This window comes from Coturnix japonica, chromosome 19 (assembly GCF_054131305.1).
Source record: "Coturnix japonica strain WE chromosome 19, WE-NBRP24, whole genome shotgun sequence".
In the NCBI taxonomy this organism is placed as follows: domain Eukaryota; kingdom Metazoa; phylum Chordata; class Aves; order Galliformes; family Phasianidae; genus Coturnix; species Coturnix japonica.
The window spans coordinates 1,361,429-1,381,533 of record NC_140681.1 but is presented as its reverse complement, the minus strand read 5'-3'; the positions used below and the strand labels follow the sequence as shown (position 1 = coordinate 1,381,533).

At 51.6% G+C, this 20,105-nt stretch overlaps 1 protein-coding gene across 33 annotated transcripts in view; it reads right to left on the bottom strand.

Annotated features, from left to right (window-relative positions):
• EPB41L1 (erythrocyte membrane protein band 4.1 like 1) overlaps window positions 1-20,105 on the bottom strand; it is a 67,565-nt gene that overhangs the window by 10,617 nt on the left and 36,843 nt on the right. For 13 of the 33 annotated variants that reach the window (XM_085519886.1, XM_015881256.3, XM_085519883.1 and 10 more), the window contains 13 exons: window positions 17,509-17,613; window positions 17,384-17,426; window positions 16,300-16,375; window positions 15,748-15,966; window positions 15,565-15,652; window positions 14,364-14,516; window positions 13,473-13,570; window positions 12,768-12,943; window positions 12,198-12,346; window positions 11,444-11,479; window positions 9,222-9,413; window positions 7,924-8,022; window positions 523-3,180 (listed from right to left, as the gene is read on the bottom strand). In XM_085519886.1, the coding sequence (XP_085376012.1) occupies window positions 523-3,180; window positions 7,924-8,022; window positions 9,222-9,413; window positions 11,444-11,479; window positions 12,198-12,346; window positions 12,768-12,943; window positions 13,473-13,570; window positions 14,364-14,516; window positions 15,565-15,652; window positions 15,748-15,966; window positions 16,300-16,375; window positions 17,384-17,426; window positions 17,509-17,613 (4,092 nt within the window). The remainder of the gene's footprint in view (window positions 1-522; window positions 3,181-7,923; window positions 8,023-9,221; window positions 9,414-11,443; window positions 11,480-12,197; window positions 12,347-12,767; window positions 12,944-13,472; window positions 13,571-14,363; window positions 14,517-15,564; window positions 15,653-15,747; window positions 15,967-16,299; window positions 16,376-17,383; window positions 17,427-17,508; window positions 17,614-20,105) is intronic. The other 20 variants (XM_085519900.1, XM_085519890.1, XM_015881269.3 and 17 more) reach the window with 6 other exon arrangements.

Here is a 20,105-nt window from a genome sequence, read left to right as displayed (position 1 = left end):
AAGGAAATTAACTCTAAAGAAGCTGATCTAGTGCTTACAAGAGCAAAGAAAGCTATTTCATCATCCAGCCACCAGCTTGCCAAAGACAGGGTAGGATGGGTAAGGCTGATGAGCCAAGCAAGAAGGGATATCAACGTAATAAATGCAAGGGTGAAGCTGGAAGCGTGGGCACTGCTGCTTGGTGTGTGCGCATCTGTGATGGACTCGCAGCTCCTTAAGCCACCCCCCCCATCTCCCTCTCTTGTTCCTGGATATGAAGCTTGGGTGGCATTCTCCAAGTAGCCAAAATGTTGGGCAGAGGGGAGGTGTCACAAAACAAAAGCCAATGAACCAACTGGCCAGCAGGTCTGCATTCAGCAAATAAGCCTGACCACACACACACACACACATACATAAAAGGACAGGGGATGCAAAGCAACTGTTCTCAGTCAATGGATGTGTGAGGTGCCACTGAACATGGTAAATAAAGAGCCACACAACATGCGCATGAACTTTCCATCCGGACAGTTCATTAGAAGTTACCACGGCTTCTGCCAGTGTGAGTTCACAGCCGGAGTCAGAGGAAGCCAGGTCAGCACTGTCTTCTCCTTCATGCTCCAGATCAACAAAAACACCTTCTTTCAGAGACAGGAGCTGTGAGGAATCTCCTGGACCGGCTCCTTGCCTGAAGGCAAAGGAGTCCACACTGGACAGAGATCCCACTGGAGCACCTGCCTTCACTGCAGGTGTGATGGGGGCTGTGTTCAAAGTTGTGTCCTGTGACAGATTCGTCTTTCCCTTTGCTTTTGCTGTTGTTTCAGTTTCAGATGCATGTACATGCTCTTGTCCTTCCTGGGCTGTCCATTGTTCAGATTCATTTTGCTCAAACATCTTAATCTTAGATGCCACCGAGGTTTTCTTGTAGCTGTCACCATCCTGCCAGCTACCCAGGAGTGGGGCTTCAGTGACACCTCTGTGCTCCTGGCGCACAGCTTCGGTTGCCGCAGTATACATCAATGGCCCAGACTCTCTCTTCTCTATTCCACTGCTCACTTGCACCTCTTCCCCACCTTCACACACAAAGGTTGAGAGCTGGTACAACTTGCTGCCTTGACACAAACCTGTTATAGAGGAGTGGGAATGCAAGACATCAGCATCTCCTGGAGACTGCAGTGACTGCTCCAGAGCAAGCTCACTGTTTCTAGCAGTTTCTCCTGCCATAGAGCTCCTGCCTTGCAGAGCTTGTCCGGCATTAAACTCCAAGTCACAGGCTGGCTCTTGTGCTTTGGTATCTGCAGTGTGAAGTACCCCTCCAGACTGAGGACCCTTTTGGGGCAGGTGTCCTATTATGGTCTCAGCTTTTTGTTCTGGTTCTTCTGCCTTGGGTGGCAGCTGTTCCATGCCTTCATCTCCTATCAGCTCTCCTGATGTGGGCTCTACGTTCTGGGAAAGCCCTTTTATCACAAGTTGTTCCTCCTGGCATACCTCTTCTGTATTTCTCAGGGTTCCCTTTGCTGCAGTAGGATCTGAGTTCTGGACCACTTCCCCTGTGACAGGATCTCTGAGCGGGATTGTCTCTGCTGCACTGCCCTTGCTTTGGTGTGGTCCTCTTGCAATAGCATTTGCATCTTGGTATGTTTTCTGTGTAGCAAAGTGCATGTCTTGTTTTTTTTTTACAGATTCAGGACTCACATCCCTGGGTATTTTCACCTCTGTTACAGGGCTTGTGTCCTCAAATGCTTCTTTACCTACTGCAGGGCTTGCCTCCTTGCATGCCACCTCTGCTGAGGGGTTCATATCCTCAGGTGTGCCCACATCTCTCACAAGGCTGGTATTCTGGGACAGGTCTTTGCCCTCGAGTTCCATTTCCTGGGCTGGCTCTGCAGGGCTCAGCTGCTGAGGAAGAATGCCAGGGGTGGGAGTGCTGGGTTCACCCTCCCCCAGCCCCACAGTGGCACGAGGGCAGCTCTGCTGAGGCACACCTGATAGGGGTAATTTTGTCTCTATCTCTTCCATCTGTAGTACAACTGTGGAGCTTTTCTCCTCCCTCTCACCAGATAGACTTCTTTCTGAGAGCTCCCACTCTTCTGTGGAGACTTCCAAACCCCACTGCTCTCCTGCAGTTGGGTTCTGTCCTGGGCTCTGTCTGGGGTCATCAGCCCTCTTGAGGGTACACGGCCTCAATCCTCTTACTGACCTTTGCAGATCCTTCTCATCTGACCCCTCCTCTTGGGAACACAGTGTACCTTTATCTTCCTCCAGTGTTTTGCAGCCAGTCAGACTCACTGATGCTTGCTCTTGCTGCACTGAAAAACCTTCCTCCTGCTCCAAGGGAGAATGTCCTGAAGGGCTTGTCTCATCACAGCCTGTCTCAGGCTGGTCTGGCACTACAGAAGGTTTTTCTGACACTGCTTTCTGTTGTGCATACACTGAGGAACTGCACTGGGACCTTTCTCCCAGACATGCTGTGGGCCCTGGTCCCTCCCCTGGCCTATTCACCACAGTTTCTTGCCTCACTGCTGAGCCGAGCTGTCCTCCTGCCTCTGTGAGCAGATGCATTTTATTGTCCTCCTCTCCCTCCAGATCTCCTAAATAAATGATCCTCTGTGTAGCAGAAGTCTCCGTGTTGTCATCACTAGACTTCACTTTAATTTTAATGACCTCTGTGGCTGCAGTTGGTGCTCTGGCATCCTGCTTCCTGAAGGATGCAGAAACAGGCTCCTCAGACACCATCATGTTTTCTCCATGGAGAGGGCCTGGCCCCAAAGTCTCAGCCCTTTGTCTCTCTTCAGGTTTCTGATGTGGCCTGGACAGACCTAGTTCACTCCTGGTTACCCCCTCAACCCTCTCTTTGGACTTCTCCTCTGCTCTCTCATGTGCCAAGCACTTTGCCTCTGTGCTGGGCTCCTCTCCAGTTTCCTTCTCATAGGTCTCATCCTCCCAGACAGACTCAAAGTCTTCAGGACTAGCAATCATTTTTGCTCTCTTCCAGGTATCCAGATGTTCATCTGCTGGTTGTTCCTGGCCTGCCACTTCCTTGGCTTTCCCTACTGCCATCTCCACTTTCGACATGCTCACACTCGTTTTCACCTCTGAAGTACCCGCACGTCTTTCTTCCTTCTTGACTCTCAGAGCTTTCTTTAGAGCTACCTCTTCCAGCCTAGTGGTTTCTCTCTCTATAAATACCCAATGCTCCGAGCCCTGCATTGCAATTGGAGCAAGAAGAGTTAGCATCAAACATACTTTACCTAACAGCTGGTGATTGCTTTCATGAGTCACAGACAGCTGTCCTGCCTTAGATGGAACTGATCAATTACTACTATTGTACATGCAAGGGTTGAGGCAGTCTCTATATGAAGCGCCTGGCAACTCGCTGATGAAAGGAAGGGACTGAAAAAATAAAAGGGGGGCTGGTGCCCTGAAGATGACAGTGTACTTCTATCCTCTGCAGGGCCTGCAACCACGTCCTGTTCTGATTGAAGGCTTACTGACATATCTGCTAAATCTGTGACTTCTTTGGAAATAAAGAAGTGGGAACAACAGACTGAGAGCTGTTAGGATGCTCTCTATGAAGCAAGAGAGCACAGTGAGTCATTTCAAACTCTGACCCCCCATTTTCCTACTGGCTCTGGCAGTTTTTGTGATAGCAAAGAGTGAGATTTTGCTGTAAGCAGTGGTCTTTATTTGACTACCTTTACTTTCACTTTCATCCACATGCCCTAATACTGCAGCAGACTGAGCAAGAAGTAGCGTGAGCAAGAAGAGAAGCCACCTCAAGAATCAGAAAGGCCCTTTCCCTTTCTTACTAGATGCCACTGCCCAAATTCACTCACAGAACCAATTATTTAGCAGAGGTTTCTGGTGAAGGTTTCAGCAGTTCAGAAAAGTAACCTGTACGAGATTACCTATAAATGTAAAAGCCTGTGGGCTTGGCAGCTGAGATAGCTGCAGGGACTGCAGCAAGGACCAGGTGAAGGCTACAGAGCATCCTGCAGCAAGGACACAGCGAGTCTGTGATACAACAAAATGCACCAGTGCTGCTGTGCAGAGGAGGATGCTAAGATCACTGTTTCTACACACACTCAGTACATTCATGTGTTGGTCCCACAAGATACCTGAAGATATCACAGGCTCCAAGGACAAAGTACTGTTAAAATTCAGCCACTTCTGGAACAGAAGGTTGAAAATAACCCAGAACGACAGAGCAGGAGGAAAACAGCAATGAGCATTTTTGTACTGATGAGGAAGCCCAGCAGCCTCCCCAGCCATCCTGGGGTACATGGCACACACATGAAGGGCAGAGCTGTGGGCACAGTACTGCAGAGCTTACCACAGGGCTCCTGTACCTATCCTAGGCTGGCTCAGTCCACAACATGGGATGCCCAAGGCACAGGCCTGCAGGACAGAGCCAGCACTGCTTCTGTAGGATGAGAAAGACTGACCTCCTGCACCACCACTGTGTACAGCAGCCTCAGAGGAGTGCAGCTAGTTGTGCTCTCCCTGTTCAAACTAGGAAAACCATGCTGTGCCAAGGAGAGCTGGACTGCCAATGCGTTATACAGGGAGTGTCAGGTTGAATGTTTGGAATCATTGCACCTGAAATGGAAACCTAATAACTGATAATGAACAAGGAAAAACAGAGGGCAGAGGGAAGCATAGAGAGAAGAGATAAGTTAAGGTCAGAGGAGAGAAAGAAGGGAGGATACATAAATGATAATAGAAAGGCTTCCACAGGGGGCTGATTAAAAAATCCCTGAATCATGAAGTGATACGAGTTGGAAGGGACATTAGAGACCATATATTTTCCACGGGCAGCTTTCACTAGATAAGATTGCCAAACACCCCATCCAACCTGGCCTTGAATATCGCCAGCACTGGGTTAATACACAGCCTCTCTGGGCAGCCTGTCCCAGTGTCTCACTGCTCTCACAGTAAATAATTTCCTCCTAACATGTCATCTAATTCTAACTTTTCTCAGTTTAAAACCGATGCCAAAGAAAAGCCTGTGGCTCCTGCCACACAGCATCTTTAGGCTGTGGCTCCAGCACCACCTGGGCCATCAATGGGCCTCACACTGGCTCCTTTCTCTCTTGGGCTCTGATTAGAGTTTATGGCTATTGCACAGCAACCATGAAAATCTGCCATGAGAACCACCAGGAGCTGTGCTTCAGCTGAGGCCCCACAGAGCTGTGAGCAAACACAGCACCCAGCTGGCCACTCTGTTTCATTTGTGGCCATGTGTACCCACCATGGCGGGCACTCTCCCTTAGGATCAGGTACTGCAGAGTGACCCCATGCCATACTTGCTGGCTGCATGCTCTGGGTGGGGTTCCCCTCCCCTGCCGTAGCCAGCAGCCCTGCACAGAAGCACCATAGGAGGCTGAGCCCTCTGTGGACCCATCCTCTGCCAGCTTCCTACATCAACACTTGCAGAAGCCTCCCTGGTATCACTCCTGAGTGTAACCTCTTTTCCAAAACACTGTCTACTCTCCAAGTCCTTTTCTCTACACCTGTGTCTCTCAGTGGGCTTCTCACGCTAATTTCATTCCCTTTCATTCCACAGAAGATGCAGCGGAGGTGGTCAGTGACTCCCAGGAGTATCTCCATATTTCATGGGTGTATTTCACCCCTGAAGCAACACTACCACTACCTCAACGGATGCCTTGATCCTGCCAGGATGCCCATGCCAGCTTCTGGCACTTTCTTGACACTAGGAATGCTTATGGGTGAGTAAGCCAGGGGACTGCTTACTTCTCTTCTGCTCCTGCACTGCAGCCTCACTGCTCAACCCCTTTTTTTGTTTGTTTGTTTTTGCAGCCAAGACATCAATGGATAAGGTATGAGCACAGGTATGCATCTCTTCAGTCTTCTCCTTCCCTTCTTCTGGTTGAAAATCACAGTCCTTCAGAGGGGAGCTTCTCTGGACAAAGATGATGAGCTTGGTCAGGCTCCTGCTCCGAGTTAAGGCTCTAATACAAGTGGATATCAAAGAGCCTTAAGTCTTCTGAAGCCTGAAACAACATGTTGATCCATAGCAGTACATCATACCACTCCAGATTAATCTCAAATCATCAGATTTGCTGGGATGAGTATGGCCTATTCCAGGGAAACACTGATTACTCTGTGGCATGCTTTGAACTCTCTGCTTCAGATGGCTCAAAGCCATCTCTGGCCACAGCCCTGGTTCCACAGCTTGGGGGTCTTCAGAGCTTGAGGGCTCCTGTGCATGTTCAGGGCAAATAACTGGATACATGGGCATGTCCTCCAGGAGAGCAGAGAACCTGGCAGGTCAGAGTGTGCCAAGGTAGAAGCTTAGTCTAAGAGGTGAAGACACTGGTCTGACCACAGAGCAATTTTGACATCCCAAGGGATGATTTTGCTCTCAAATCTTCTTCATCTACGCTAACAACTTCCTCCAGAGAACAGGAATACCTAGGAAGGACATTTTCACAGTGGCCTACACGTTACAAGAGAGGACAAACTGGGAGACAGCAAAGAAATGAAACAAGATAGAGCAGACACCTGATGTCTGCAGGCAAAACTCAAAACCTTGGAGGAGCCCAGGGCAGAGAGGTGGCTTTTTCCTTTGGCACTGTTTGATGTACTTGCCTTGTGGCTTTTTTTTTTTGGCTCCTCAGGGAGACCTGGCTCACCAGAAAGGAACATGTGAGCTTTACAAGAAGAAGAGAAGAATGAATGAACCAAGATCAACATGACATACCATCACCAAAGCTGAGGGGACTCCATTCACCTTCTAATCTAGCACCCCTCCCTCAGCAGGACAAGCAAAGTGGGGAGGGGGAAGAAGTGGCCGTGTGTAGGTGGTGGTTGACACCATGGGTTGCTGCCCAACCTCAGCAACTCCATGGACACCAAGGGACATTCGAGTTGAGCACGATGCCAACTTTGCAGGTGTGCTGATTTTTGTGCAGTCACCCTCAAGGGACCCTGAGTTCCACATGGAGACCATCAGTCATGTGTGGGCAAGATCCCATACATCAACAGAGAGAAATCTCATGCATGGAGAGAAATCTCAGGTGAGACCAGCTGGCTGCCCACACTTCAGTGTAGCCCTGGCACCCTGAGGGACCCTGCAGGGCAGAAGGCCTGAAGGCCTGCAGGCATGCATTAAGTGCTGTGTGTCCACCTCACTACTGTGATTTCTGCACTGGCCCTGTCCACCTGCCCCAGATTGAGGCTGCTCTTGCTCTGCTGCCTTTTTTAGTTGCACTCAGCACCCCAGCACTGCTGTGCACTACATTTTGTTGTGGGTGGGTCCAACCACATCAGAGGCAAGCTTCTAAGACTAGTTTTCTTCTACTCAGTATTATCCTATATCAGCTGTCCTGGGAAAGAGCTGCCATAATGTGAGATAAAACCCTGTATGCAAGCAGTGCTGGAAGTACACACAGAAACAAGGACTTCAAAGTAGAGTGATCCTGCTTTGTACAGGCACAAGTCTGATATTTTTGATGTATCCAGAGATGTCCTAATTCAAGGTGCCTGGGCCTAAGCAACTGTAACTGCAGCTGAAGACAGAGGAAAACACAAAAGACTGCTAAAGACAGTTTGTAGCTGGGTGTCTGTTGCACCTGGAGGAGATATTTGCAGAGCAACAGTGCCAAGGATCTCAGCTGTACCTCCTGGGACCTCTGGTACCAGCTCCAGCACAGACCTTCATGCAGAGCAGAGCCAACCCTGGGGGATACCCCACCACCACTGGCCACCAGGGCTTTACCAGCAGGTCTCCTAGGACCCTGTCTCACAGATCCAAAGCAACAGGCACGGGAACAGATTTCACCAACAGCCTTGACCCAGTGAAGGATCCTGGACCCACCCAGAAATGCCAGCAAACAGCTTCAACTCTGCTTGGAGAGGCTCTGAGGGGCACCAGGGGGAGGGCAAACTGTGTAAATCAGAGGTAAGAAAAGGGATGGTGATAACCTCAGGAGAAGAGACAAGGCTTTTCTGCGTGAAAGACTCCATGCTTAGGGAAACTCCATGCTCAGATGCAAAATCGTCTAAGGTGTCCTCTTCCATCCTCTGTCAGCACGGAAACCCCAGCACCCATGGGGAAAGAGAGAGAGACAGAAACAGACAGAGAGAGCACATGAGAAGGAAGGAAAGAATGAAGGGGTGGATGGACGAACAGAGATCACAGCTATGACAGCTCTAAATCCTCCATTTAGGTCTTTCTTTGCACATATATGCATCTGCTTGTAAAACAAATGCAGCGTGGAAACCCTTCTTCCTCTTTCCATATCGGTGCTTTGATGAGGGCTTGTGAGCTCTCTCAGCTCACCTCTGCCTTTGATGCAACGACAAGCCAGCCAGCCCCATAACTCCAGTTGTGCAGGCAACTCCTTGCAGTGCAGTGCCATGTTCTCATTTCTCAGTGAGACCACTTCAGGACAGAGCTGTGGCACAGGGGTACCCATGTGCATTGTTTGTGCAAGCTGCACAGCTCTCACGGAGAAGAGAATGCCAGTGTTTGGAGAACAAGCAGAGAGTGCCTGGTGCTCACAGCCCATTGATGCCCACAACTTGTGCTGCCAGGGTTGACCCAACTGACAGCCCAACCCCACACAGCAATCAGCTGCAGCACGTCCGCTCCCCTCCAGCAGTGAGGGTGGTCTGCACACCCCAGCCCTCCCATGCTGTGACCCAGGCACTTTCTATTCTCATTCAGGGCACAGGTACCACTGCAAAGCCAGCAGATAAAATGCCAGGATGAGAGGACATGAGTGCAAGATCCCACAATAGCACTGCTCACTCTCCTCCTGCTCCCATCAACAAGGTCTTGACAGCTGAGTGCACCATGGGGCACTTAAGCACAGGATCCTGGTCCCACATTCCTGGGAACACACCTTGGACAAGAACTGTAACAGATGCTGACAAGCAGCAGCTCTGATAGGGTAAGGGGTGAAGAAGGCCCCATATCATGGACTAACGAAGCCTCAGCCCAACTCACAGCCCCCAGAAAAGGAGAAGTTTGACCCCATGCAGTGTCTGGACACAAGGGGAGCTCACTACCAGCAGCATGAAAACAGTTAGCTCATTAACGAACTTAGAGATAACAGCCTGGCCATGGGTCTCTGTCTTTATCCAGTGTGCCCAACACACAATTCCCACCATGCTTTCCTCAGGGCTACAATGGAGACAGAGACCAGGAGCCCACCAGCTGATGAACACCTCCCTGTGAACAGTCTGATCCCCTCCATAAAAAAAGCAGCAGAACAAACCTCGCTGTCCTTTTCTGGGGTTCCCTTCGGAGTCTCCTCCTCATGCTTGGGTGAGGAAGAGGCTGGAGAGGAAGGCAGCCTCCTGTCCCGGTCCCTGTGAACCAGCTTGCTGTTGGGCTCCTTCAGGGTCCGTTTCAGCTCATTGATGCTGGCCTGATGCTTTAGCAAAACATCTTCTGGTTTGTCTAAAAACTTGGGGAAGGAGAAAGGAAGGTAACTATGATTAAAGCACTAGTCAAGGCCAAAAAGACAAGCAGAGACACTGGAGTGAGTCTGCTTTATACTGGGCTTGAATTTAGGGTCTCAAGAGCTAAATGAACAGTATATCTGAGCACCCCGGGCTGCAGTTCTCACTAAGACCATTGTGGGAAGCAATGCAGGGAGTGGCAGAACACCCACAATGGGCTTCTCTCTGTGAAGGGTACCACATCTCCCTAGGGCATCTCCAGCATGGCCTTGTGAGGATGAGATGAACCATCTGGGGGAAGAGAGAGGGGTCTCCTTGGGAACCAGCACAAGAAATAGAAGTAACCAGAACTCTGCTGCTCCCACACGCAAGGTACAAAGGGACCAAGAGCCTCTGCCCCAGCAGGGCAAGAAACCATCACCTGAGCATGAGCTTCCAGGAGTGACCCATTGGCATTTCTAACGGAGTGCCTTCAAAGTGGGTTTCTGCCAATGGGCAAGAGGTCAAGGGCTACTCAAAGATGACCAAGCTTGCAACAGCATGGACCAGCTTGAGCCCAGCAGCAGTCTGGGGTGGGGGTTGGGCCTGGCCTGCTCTAGAAAGAGGACAGCTCAGAGAGTTCAAGTGCATGGTGAGGTTTAGGTGTTAAAGCATCCTTTGTTGATGTTACAGGCACCAGGATAGTTCCTTTTGTTCTGCCACAGAGGTGGGCAAACTAGCTCAGAACAAGAACCTGACTTTCACTTCACACTCAAACCTGGTTTGAGGTTCGAAACAAATCAGCTAAATTATCTCCCCTCTCCCACAGTTCTCCTCAGCAAAATCCCAGAGACACAAAGGAGTCTCGTGGAAAGTCCAGACAAATTTCAGATCCTGAAGGCTCAGCAGAATTTATTTTAAACTCCCCGATCCATCTGCATGTGCTTCATGGTTTGCCCACCTCTATAGGCTCAGGGTAGTGCCAGGCGCACGGGGCTGCAGGAGCAGCACATGCACATGCAGCAGGAGTAAGCAATGAGGCAGACAGTGGGGGGACTGTGCTTGGCAAGGGGCTGCAGAGCAAGCTGCCAGCCTGCTGCACCAGTAGGGTTTGCCCCCGCTGTGCTGAGCAGGATGGCAATGGCTGTGCACTTGAAGCACAGCAAGCCCCAGCTCATGGCCACGTGGTTGAAGGTGCTAGCGCTTCCTTGGCCTCTGCTGACTAGTCCAGTGATGATTCAAACCCCAATGTGAGTGGAGGAGAAAATCCTCAGAGCACAGCTCTGAACTTTAGGCTGGGATAAATCAGCAGACCCAGGCTGAGGAGACCTCTGCTGGACGTTTCTGAGGGGAAGGAGGTACTGCAGACAAGGTTAAGTTGTGCAAGAGGAGAGCACAGACTCTCCCACCTGTGACAACACACCCTGGCCAGGCCAGCCACACTCAGCTGGGGGGCTGCTCCACGGCACTCCACTGGGCTGTGTGTCAGAGTGTGCCTCTGATGGGCTCAGGGACTCATTTGCTTCTGGCAGGGCAGAAAGGCAGCAAGGAGCTTCATGAAAGCAGGGCACGTGATGCAGTCCCCAGGTCAGGGAAGGCAAAAGCAGAGAGCAGGCCAGGGCACAGGGTCTCACAGGGAGGTGGAAGTGATAAGGCCAGCTTGCACCAGGTCTGTCTCTTCAGCGGAACGATTAAGGCCACAGGGTTGGACAAAGAGAAAACATGAGGAGAGGACATGGAGGAGTCAGTAACACGAGCAAAAGCCAGGTGTTCCCAGCAAGCCAAGGACCCGGCATAGCGGCCTGGCCAAGGTGCCTTGGGAGGGCTCTTGTTCACACATACAGTTAGGACTACCTTACTTAGTGGGATAGAAGATGCTGTGTGTGCTCTGGGGCAGATCCCCAGCTGTCTGCTCACTGGGAGTCTCTAGCAAGTCAACCTCCCCACCTTGGTGCATCTTGTATTCCAGTAAATAGGGTGACACACAGTGGTGCATTGAAAAGAATGGACAATATGATGCACCGATGAGAACTAAAATACTCCAGAGAGAGAATACCTCCTGCTTGTGCCTGGGGGTTGTTTCGTGCTCCGGCTGGCAGCAAAGAGAGGGTTAAAAGTAACCAGCAGAGTCAGTCGAGGGAAATTCTCACAAGCATCACAATTCAGTTGAATTTGGGCATGTACGCAGGCCCCTGCCCACAGTCAGGACTAGTATCAGCACAAAAGGACTGAATCCCCTGCTCAGTGCAGGCTGAGATGGACTGGGGTGCATCCCAAGCCAGTCCAGGGGTGGGCAGAGAGCAGAAGGGCATGGCTACAAGCCAGCAGGGTGCTAGGTATGGACATGTAGCTATGGGGCACCAATGGAACAGGGGCCCAGTATGCTCCCAGCAGCCAAGGAACTCTTACTTGCATGGTGGTGACTGTTGGCACACTTGGCCCTTTCCGGTACTGCACACCAGAGCTGAACTATCCCACAACCAGCCCTGACTGGGGACCAGCCAGGAGGCAACCTGGATGGTGCTGGGAGAACTGAAGCTGATTCTGGATAGGTCATGATTGCTCCATGCCTACTGGTGAGGCCAAGTCCCCAAGCTAGATGGGTCATAGCAAGCACCAGGGTTTGCCTCGTGGAGAAAGGGTTTCAGATGACTGTGCCCCAGTGTAATCCTTCCCACCCGTAGCCCAGCCCCAAGAGAGGAAGACAGAGCCCTGACGCCTGTGTCGCATTCCCCTGCTTATCTGCTCTGGTTATGAGCCAGCCCACCCATCTGCCCCCACGGTCTGCTGGCTGCCCATGAGGTCTGTACCTTCAGCTCCTTGATCTTCGTTGGGGTAGTCACCTCCTCATCCTCTGTCTCAGATCGTCTCCCACTGCCAAACTCACCATCCTCCTCCTGTTTCTCACCTTCTGCTCCAGTATCATGGTTCTCACTGACGGAGGCTGGGCGTGAGAACTCTGTGCATGCAGGGAGAGTCCAGGTCATGGGCAGTGAGCCACCACCCCTGGCCCTGCCTGCCCCAGCCCTCTGCCCCAGTCTGGCTTAGAGTCAATGGAGCCCCAAAAGGACCTGCAGCAGGGAATATGTCCTAGGGATTCTAGATGGTGATGATGACCCAAAGCTCAGAACTTTCTCACTCTTTGCACCACCCAGGCTTTCATACCTGCCCTGTGACCAGGCAGCTGCAGTCAGCCATACCTGTGTCCCTGGCGCTCATACAGTCTGAGGTACCACCTGGGGGGCAGAAGGACCCTCTGCCAGGGAAATCTGGTTAGAGACAGACTCTGGAAGTAACCCTGGCTGCCCTCCTCTCCAAAGCGGCCTTCTTGTTCCCCCCAGAGGACCAATCCCATTCCTCCTCCCCAGTGCGGAGCATACCTCCATCAAGGCTGCGAGACATGGTGTACCGTTTGCTGGAGGAACGCTCAAAGAAGGGGGCTGGGCGGTCAATGAGGGCACTGGCCTGCCGTGTCTGTGCCTGTGTCCGCCCGCTGTAGCGGAACTTAGAGCCCATCACCAAGAATCCCTTCGGGGGCGGCTCTGGAGATACCAGCCTGGGGATAGAAGGATGAGGTGCTGTCAGTGAGTCCCAGCTGTGCCCCCAAGCACCGGCCCCAGACACCAGCGTGCAAAGCAGAGCTGAGACAACAGTGAAGGAGTTGGGATGGCACCACTGCAGGGCTAAAGAAGTGACAGAGGGAATTCAGCACCATATGAAGTTTAGGGATGAACCAGCAAGTGGTTCCTGGCAGTGGTGCGTGGTGGAGCCAATGGAGCAGATATGGCTCCGCACATGGAAAAGACAAGCCAGTGCCTACCATGCATGGGGTACAGCAGGTCTGTGGCTGAGAGAGGAGCAGAACTCTTCCTTCCCTGCACACAAAAGGCAGAGTGGCTCAATGCAGGGCCATGAGGCAAGGGATGGACAGCCCCTGCTGCAGGTGACAGGACAGCCAGCTCCTTCCCAGGCATGGTGCAGGCACCCAGGGCAATGAAGAAGCTCCCCTTCCCCAAGTGAACATGCTGGGATAGGCCAGAGGCAGGAGCATACCTGCCTCCAGGTCCTGGAAAAGGGCTCCTCACCTGAAGAAGGTGTGATGCTCTATGCAGACCTTCCAGAGACGCTTGGCAGAGCGGTGGTTGGGCAGCTTGAAGCCAATGGTGCTCTCAAACTGCTCATACTTGGGGGAGATAGAGACATGCTGTTACAGGCAGATCCTGCCCAAGGGGATGTGATGGGATGGGACCTGACATGCCAAGACCTTCGGGTTCTCCTGGCAGGAGCTATGGCCATATAAAACATCTTCAAACCAGTGCTGCAAAGGCTCACACCCAGTCCCACAGGCTGCTGGAATCAAACCCTTACGTTTTTGGCCTAACCACCTTCCTCAGTTGTAAATGTATTTTCAGTGCGAGAGAAATTCCCTCAAGAAACAGAAAACTTTTACAGCTTATTTTGGTGTAAAGGAATCTCTCACTCCATCTCAGATGCACTGCCCACTGGGAAGAATTTGGGTGGAAATGAGTTCTCCTGTCAGTGCACGTAAAAGTAGAGACTGAAATGAAAGTCAGAAAGCACTGACACAAAAGAAAAGAAAATAATTCCAAACGTTTTAGGGGTTTTTTTGTGTGTGTGTGTTTGAAGTATGGAAGACAAATTATAAAAAGCCCATTCCTTGGACACCTCCCTGAGTCAACAGGCTCACAAGTTTCTGGCTTATGGTAAAAGGATTATGAGATGCCCTGAGATTTCTGAACTGCTGTGGCAAAGACATGAGAGGCAACGAGAGAGCAAGAGTGAAAATGGGAAGACATTTGCTCAGAGCCTCCGTTCACCACAGGAGCTGTGCTCCCTTGGCCAGTTGAGGCCATTACCTGGGGACTTAGAGGTTAAGGATGAAGCCAGATGAGGACCACCCTGCACAGCTGGCACCCTGCTGTGCCCCTGGGTCATGCTGTACCCATGGCACCCACCTCACCAGGGCGGATTTTGATGTAGAAATTACTCCTCTTGTAGGAAATTTTAAGGATCTTGGGCCAGGCAAAACGGTTGATTCTCAGGCGGTCCCTGTAGATGAGGAGGCCATTGGCACAGACTCCAAGCATGATGTCAATACCCTCTGAGTCCTGGAGGAGGCAAGAAGGAAAGGAAGAAACTGCTCAGCTGCCCAGTAAGAGTCAGTCCATCCAGGAGTACCACGCTCCCTCCTGCTTAGCATTCTGACTACTTGCAACCAGCTGCAGAGGTCACAGAATCACAGGATGTTTAAAGGTGGAAGGGACCTTTGGAGACCACCTGGTCCAACCGCTCTGCACAATCAAGGCCACCCACTGTAGGTTGTGCAGGACTATATCCAGACAGATTTTGAAAGTCTCCAAAGAGGAGACCCTGCAAACTCTCTGGGCAACCTGTGCCATACAGCATAAGTGCTTCCTGATGTTCAGAGGGAACTCTGTGTGTTTTCATTTCTGGCCATTGCCTCTGATCTTGTCAGTGTGTACCACTAAAAGGATTTTAACTACATCCTCTTTGAACCTCCCCTTCAGCTATTTATATACCTCACTGAGAACATCCCGAGCCTTTTCCAGGTTGAACAGTCCCAGCTCCCTCATCCTTTCCTCATATAGAAGGGGCTTCAAACCCTTCATCACTGTCTTGGTCCTTTGTTGCATTTCATCCAGTAGTTCCATGTCCTTAGCATACTGGGGAGTCCAGAGCTAAACACAGCAGTCCAGGCACGACCTCACCAGTGCTGAGGAGAGGGAAAGGACTACCTCCCTCAACCTGCTGGCAATACTCTGCCCAACACAGCCCAGGATAGTGTTGGCAAAGTATTGCCACAAGGGCACATTGTTTATTCATTTCAACCTGCTATCTACCAGGAGTCCCTGGGCCTTTTCTGACAGGTTGCTTTCCAGCTGGATGCCCCCAGCATGTCCTGGTGTCCAGGCTTTTTCTTACCCCATGTGCAGGACTTCACACATACCCCAGTTGATCTAATAGTTTCAGACCTATTCTGCTCTTGTGCCCAAGGAGCACCCAAAGAAACTCACACATCGAATCTCTCCCGCACATCACTGAACCAACCACAGGAAACAGAGCTGCATCTACAGCAAGCCCCTAGCTGCCAGTTGTGTGCTGGCCATCACTCCCACAGCTCCCACAACACAGTACCTTGGCATGATGCAGGTCCACCCCATACATGGAGAGCTTCTTGGCATTCTCCAGGAAGTGGATCTCTGCTTCCCCAGGGGTCATGCCCCTGCAGAGAGACAGAGAAGGAGACACGTGGCCAGATGCCCAGCAGGGCACAGGCCAGCTCCTCAGTGTCTTCCCTCATTGCCAGCTGGGGCTCACCGATAGGTCTTGTGCAGCTCCATGATGCGCTCCTCCAGCTCACGTGTCTGGTTGGGGGCAAAGCGGAGCTCACTGACATAGTTTCCTACATGCTCCTCAGCATCGTAGTCACCCAGTTCAGCCTGCACAGCATAGGAGCCCAGCAGGGCGTGTGTGACGAAGGAGCAGGGCAGTCGCCCTGTGATGATATCTGCACGCAGCTGCAGGCATAAGTAGTATCTGGAAGAGGGAACAGAGAGTAAGGGTAGGGCAGAGGTGAGTGCCCTTAGAGCAATCTGTGACCCTGCATGTGAAGGACACCCACACTGCTTGGCTCCATGAGGGCACTGCCACCTCCCAGTGACACTTTCCCAGCCCGACTCTGTATGATTTACAGGTGCCATGCACAGAGAAAAGGCAGTGAGACCCTGACATCTACCATGTCTACCCAGCTGCTGTCCTGACTCAGCACTGTCCCTCCATGCACTGCTGCCCACTCCACTGGAAGCTGCCTTAGCAGCTGTGCCCATCACGGACACGCCGTGTGGGGGGGCTCCCAATAGCAAACCTCACCTTGTGATGTCCTCCGTGAGCTGAGCAGGGTCAGGAGGGTAAAACTTCACAGTGAAGGCGAAGTTCCAGGACCCACCTAGCAAGGGTAGGAAGCAGTAAGGGCGGGGCTTGTGAAGGCTGCTGGCAGACTGCACACAGCATCCAGGCATTTAATTAAAGTGTCCCAGGACTCCACCCAAGCCCAGTGCAGGGCAGGAACAGGGGAGCTCCAGAAGCTGCCAGGAGGAAGATGAACCCCTGAAAGCAGCTCCCAGTTGCTCTGGCGAGAAGGACCAATGTGACTGGGTCAAACAACCCCAAACAGCTGGGGAGAGAGAAGCACCACAACCTTGGGAGTCATCATCTCAGATTGCTTCATAACCAAACTCCCACTATCACAGCAAAAGCCATACACATCTCAGCAGGGTGACACCATGGGCAATGGCCCTTCTGCCTCACAAGTACATGGTCTGGCAAGGCAGCATCACAAAGACGCTCCTGCATCCTGGTACCCATCCAAGCAAGCTCACTCCCATGCCTCCCCCAGTCCCATCCTCCCCACTCAGGGCAGGAGGAAATGGCACAGAGGGAGTGATGAGGTCTGAGCCACTCTCTCCCATCTCTCCAGTGGCACAGATGGGTCCTTTGATGCTCACACCTGTCACAGGTAGAAGGGGAGGTTGACAGAGCTAACAGGCAAATGAATAAGCAATACCTCCTGGCCCCAACCCTGTGTCAGTGTCACACCTTGCAGGAACTGCACAGTGAGGACAGAGCAGTAAGGAGCAGCACACTGGGTACAGAATGAAGGGTGGTTGTGGGAATGGGGAGAAAGCAAGTTTCCCTCCTGCAGTAGCTGAATTCACATGGGGCCTAGTTTCCAGCCACTTCCAGCCCAGGCTTCCCATGCATGACACTCTGCAGCGTCAGGTGCCCAGGTGCATCCTGGCCTTGTCCCATGAGCTGCCTGGAACCCAGCGAGGGCAAAAAGTTACAAGCAGGAGCAAGAGCTCATCTCAACACAGAGCACCATCTGGGGCTGAGCTACCTGGGAGAACTCTAGGGCCCAGCACTTGTGGAGGAGTGGCCCTCTCCAGTTACTTACTGCGGATCTGTTTCTTGATCTCCTTGGAGGGGTCCAGCCAGTTCTGAAATGAGGGGACAGCATGTCAGGTAGTGGGATGCCCTGCTCAGCAGTGGGGTGGCTGCAGAGGGATCCCCCAGGCTCACCTTCTGGCTGTCAGAGTCGCAGAAGGTGAGGCCAAAGTAGTCCTTTTCCAGGAGGTTGAGATGTTCACATACCATGTCAAAGAGAACCTGGCCTCGGGCATGTTTCTGCAGGAGATATGGAAATGTTCACAGGGACTCAGCAGGCAAAGGCACCAGGAGAGGGTGGTGCCAAACCAGAGCAGGATTCCTCCAGCCCAGGAACCTCTTACCCATACTAAAGGGTTGGCACAAACACATCCCAAACCTCTTGGGAGATGATATTGCCTGAAAGACAAGCTCCTTCCCAACACTCTCCCCAGCTGCAAGTTTTGGCCAGGTCCTGAGGCACAGCAGGATGAAAGGAAAGCATGAGAAGTTTGAGCCACATGCTGTGATGGAAGGGCCCTTATTATCCAGTCCTTTGAACTCCCCTGTATATTTTTGCTTTATACCAGTGTCAGTGAGACAATAAGAACTGCTTATGGAGATGCTCATTTTTTTCTTCCATACACACAGCCTTCTTGCCCCAAAAGCTCTGAACCTCCTGTCTCTGAGGCACCCATTTCTTTGAGTATGTCCACCAAGCAACCTGACACTGGAGCCCAGAGCACCACTCACACAGAAAGTAGCACTGCTCCAGCATCCCACTGCTGACAGACCCCCAGCTCTGAATTCCTCCTGACCTCCAAATCCTTTTCAGGACTCAGCAGTAACCAACACCCTTTCTGTTATCCTCCCCTTCCTGCTGATCCAGACTTCCAAGGCAGGAGTTCAGTACGTAGCATCTCAAAAGGTACCACATCAGATGGTTTGACCTCTCTTTTTTATTTTTGCAGAATTAAACCTTAACAATACCTGTATGCAGGCACGGCAGAATTATCTCTATGGGGCCTAACAAAATGAAAGAAGAAATTCAGCACAGATCTTTCCATGCTAAACAATTCCTTCTTCTCTCTCCTATGCCCTAAATGACTTTTCCAGAGAGCAGAAGCTCTCTGTTTGCTGAGTCAACCCCATCCTTTGCACTGCAGCAGAAAAGTCAACCTTACCATGAATAAAGCCCCGCATGCCCCAGCACACTGCCAACATCGAGCACTGGGAACAAAACAAGACTAAAAACAAAGCCCAGTGGGAGCTGGGACTGTAAAGCTCTGCTTTTCCTAAGGCTTGTCTAGAACTATTGTTCTGATAATGAAGCAGCCAACCATTGTACAACCCAGCTTTCTGTTTGCATGCAGGTTTTGCTTGGAAAACACAAATGGGGCCTGGGGAAGGATGACACCAACTCATGCTGCTTCAGGGCTGACCAAAGTCACTTCTTTGTCCCACGAGCCCACTGCAGTCATGGCAAGTGCTCTGCTCCAGTTCGAGGGAGCTTTCATTTTTGTGAGGATCCATCTTTTCACAGTCACTAAGGCTTGCTGTGACAGACCTAACCACTGAAATGACAGTGAGTGCTGCAGGAGCTGAGACACCAAAGGCCAGCCTCCAGCCCCCAGCAGCTGCCTTGTAGCACTCACTTTTCCAGTGCAGCCACAGAGAGCAGAAAGCTACAATCCTTACATTCATTAATCCTGCACAGCTGAGACCTCATAGAACCAGGACCTGCATACAGATGCAGGCCTGCTACGCGCAGCCAGCTCACAAGCTGCTGTTAATTGTACTGGGAACAAGATGCCTTCACTCACTCATCAGCAGCAAGTGCAAAGGTTTCCCTGGCAAAGGCTTGAGGATTTCTGCTTCTGAACAGTCTCAGCTTTTACACTTTTACATAAAGTTTCTCAGAAACATCCCTCTCACCAGGAAGATGCTACACATCAGATAAGTGCTGCCCCCTTGTACCTGCAGGCAGGAGACAGCAGCAAGTGAGAGGGGCAGAAATCTGTTCTCCTAGCAAACACTCCTCCTCTGAGCAGGCTCACAGCCCCCTCCCCCACCAGCCCCCCCATTCCCCTACAGCAGGAACCAGTCCAAACTCTAGTCTTGATCTAATGCTGGGTGTCTCCTCACTGTGCTGATAGCAGCTCCAGCAGCCCAGTAGTGCATCCCAGCATAAGGAGGCCGTTGGTGGGCACCGGTCCATCTGTTCCTTCCTGTAGTGACAGCCACTACCAGGCAATCATGTGCCCACGCTGCATGTGTGTGATGGTGCACAAACAGTGAGCAGACCATGTGCCCAGAGCAGGGTGCCTGACTTGCTGTCCTGCCCACACACACAAGATTATCAACAGCACATGTGGATGACCTTTGTTTACTCACACTCACACGCACACGTACACACACTGCTGCCAGGCTTCTGCACACCTCCCAGACAGTCCCTGCACTGCCAGCTCCGTGGGGAGGAACAGCGAGGGATGAGAAGATAAAAACAGTGAGGATGGGGTGAGGTGCAGTTTGTAAAGCTGCCAAAATGCATGTGGGTCTGTGTGCACATGCAAACCCGTCTGGGGGAGCCATGTGTGCCTGCACATGTTGGCCTCTTCACATAAACACACACACATCCTTTGACTTGGCATGTGGGACAGCAAACATGCTGTGCTCCTGAGGTGTCAACAGATACACTAGCATATGTATGTGTCATGCACATATTTTCAGGCATATATTTTGAGGCAGAGCTT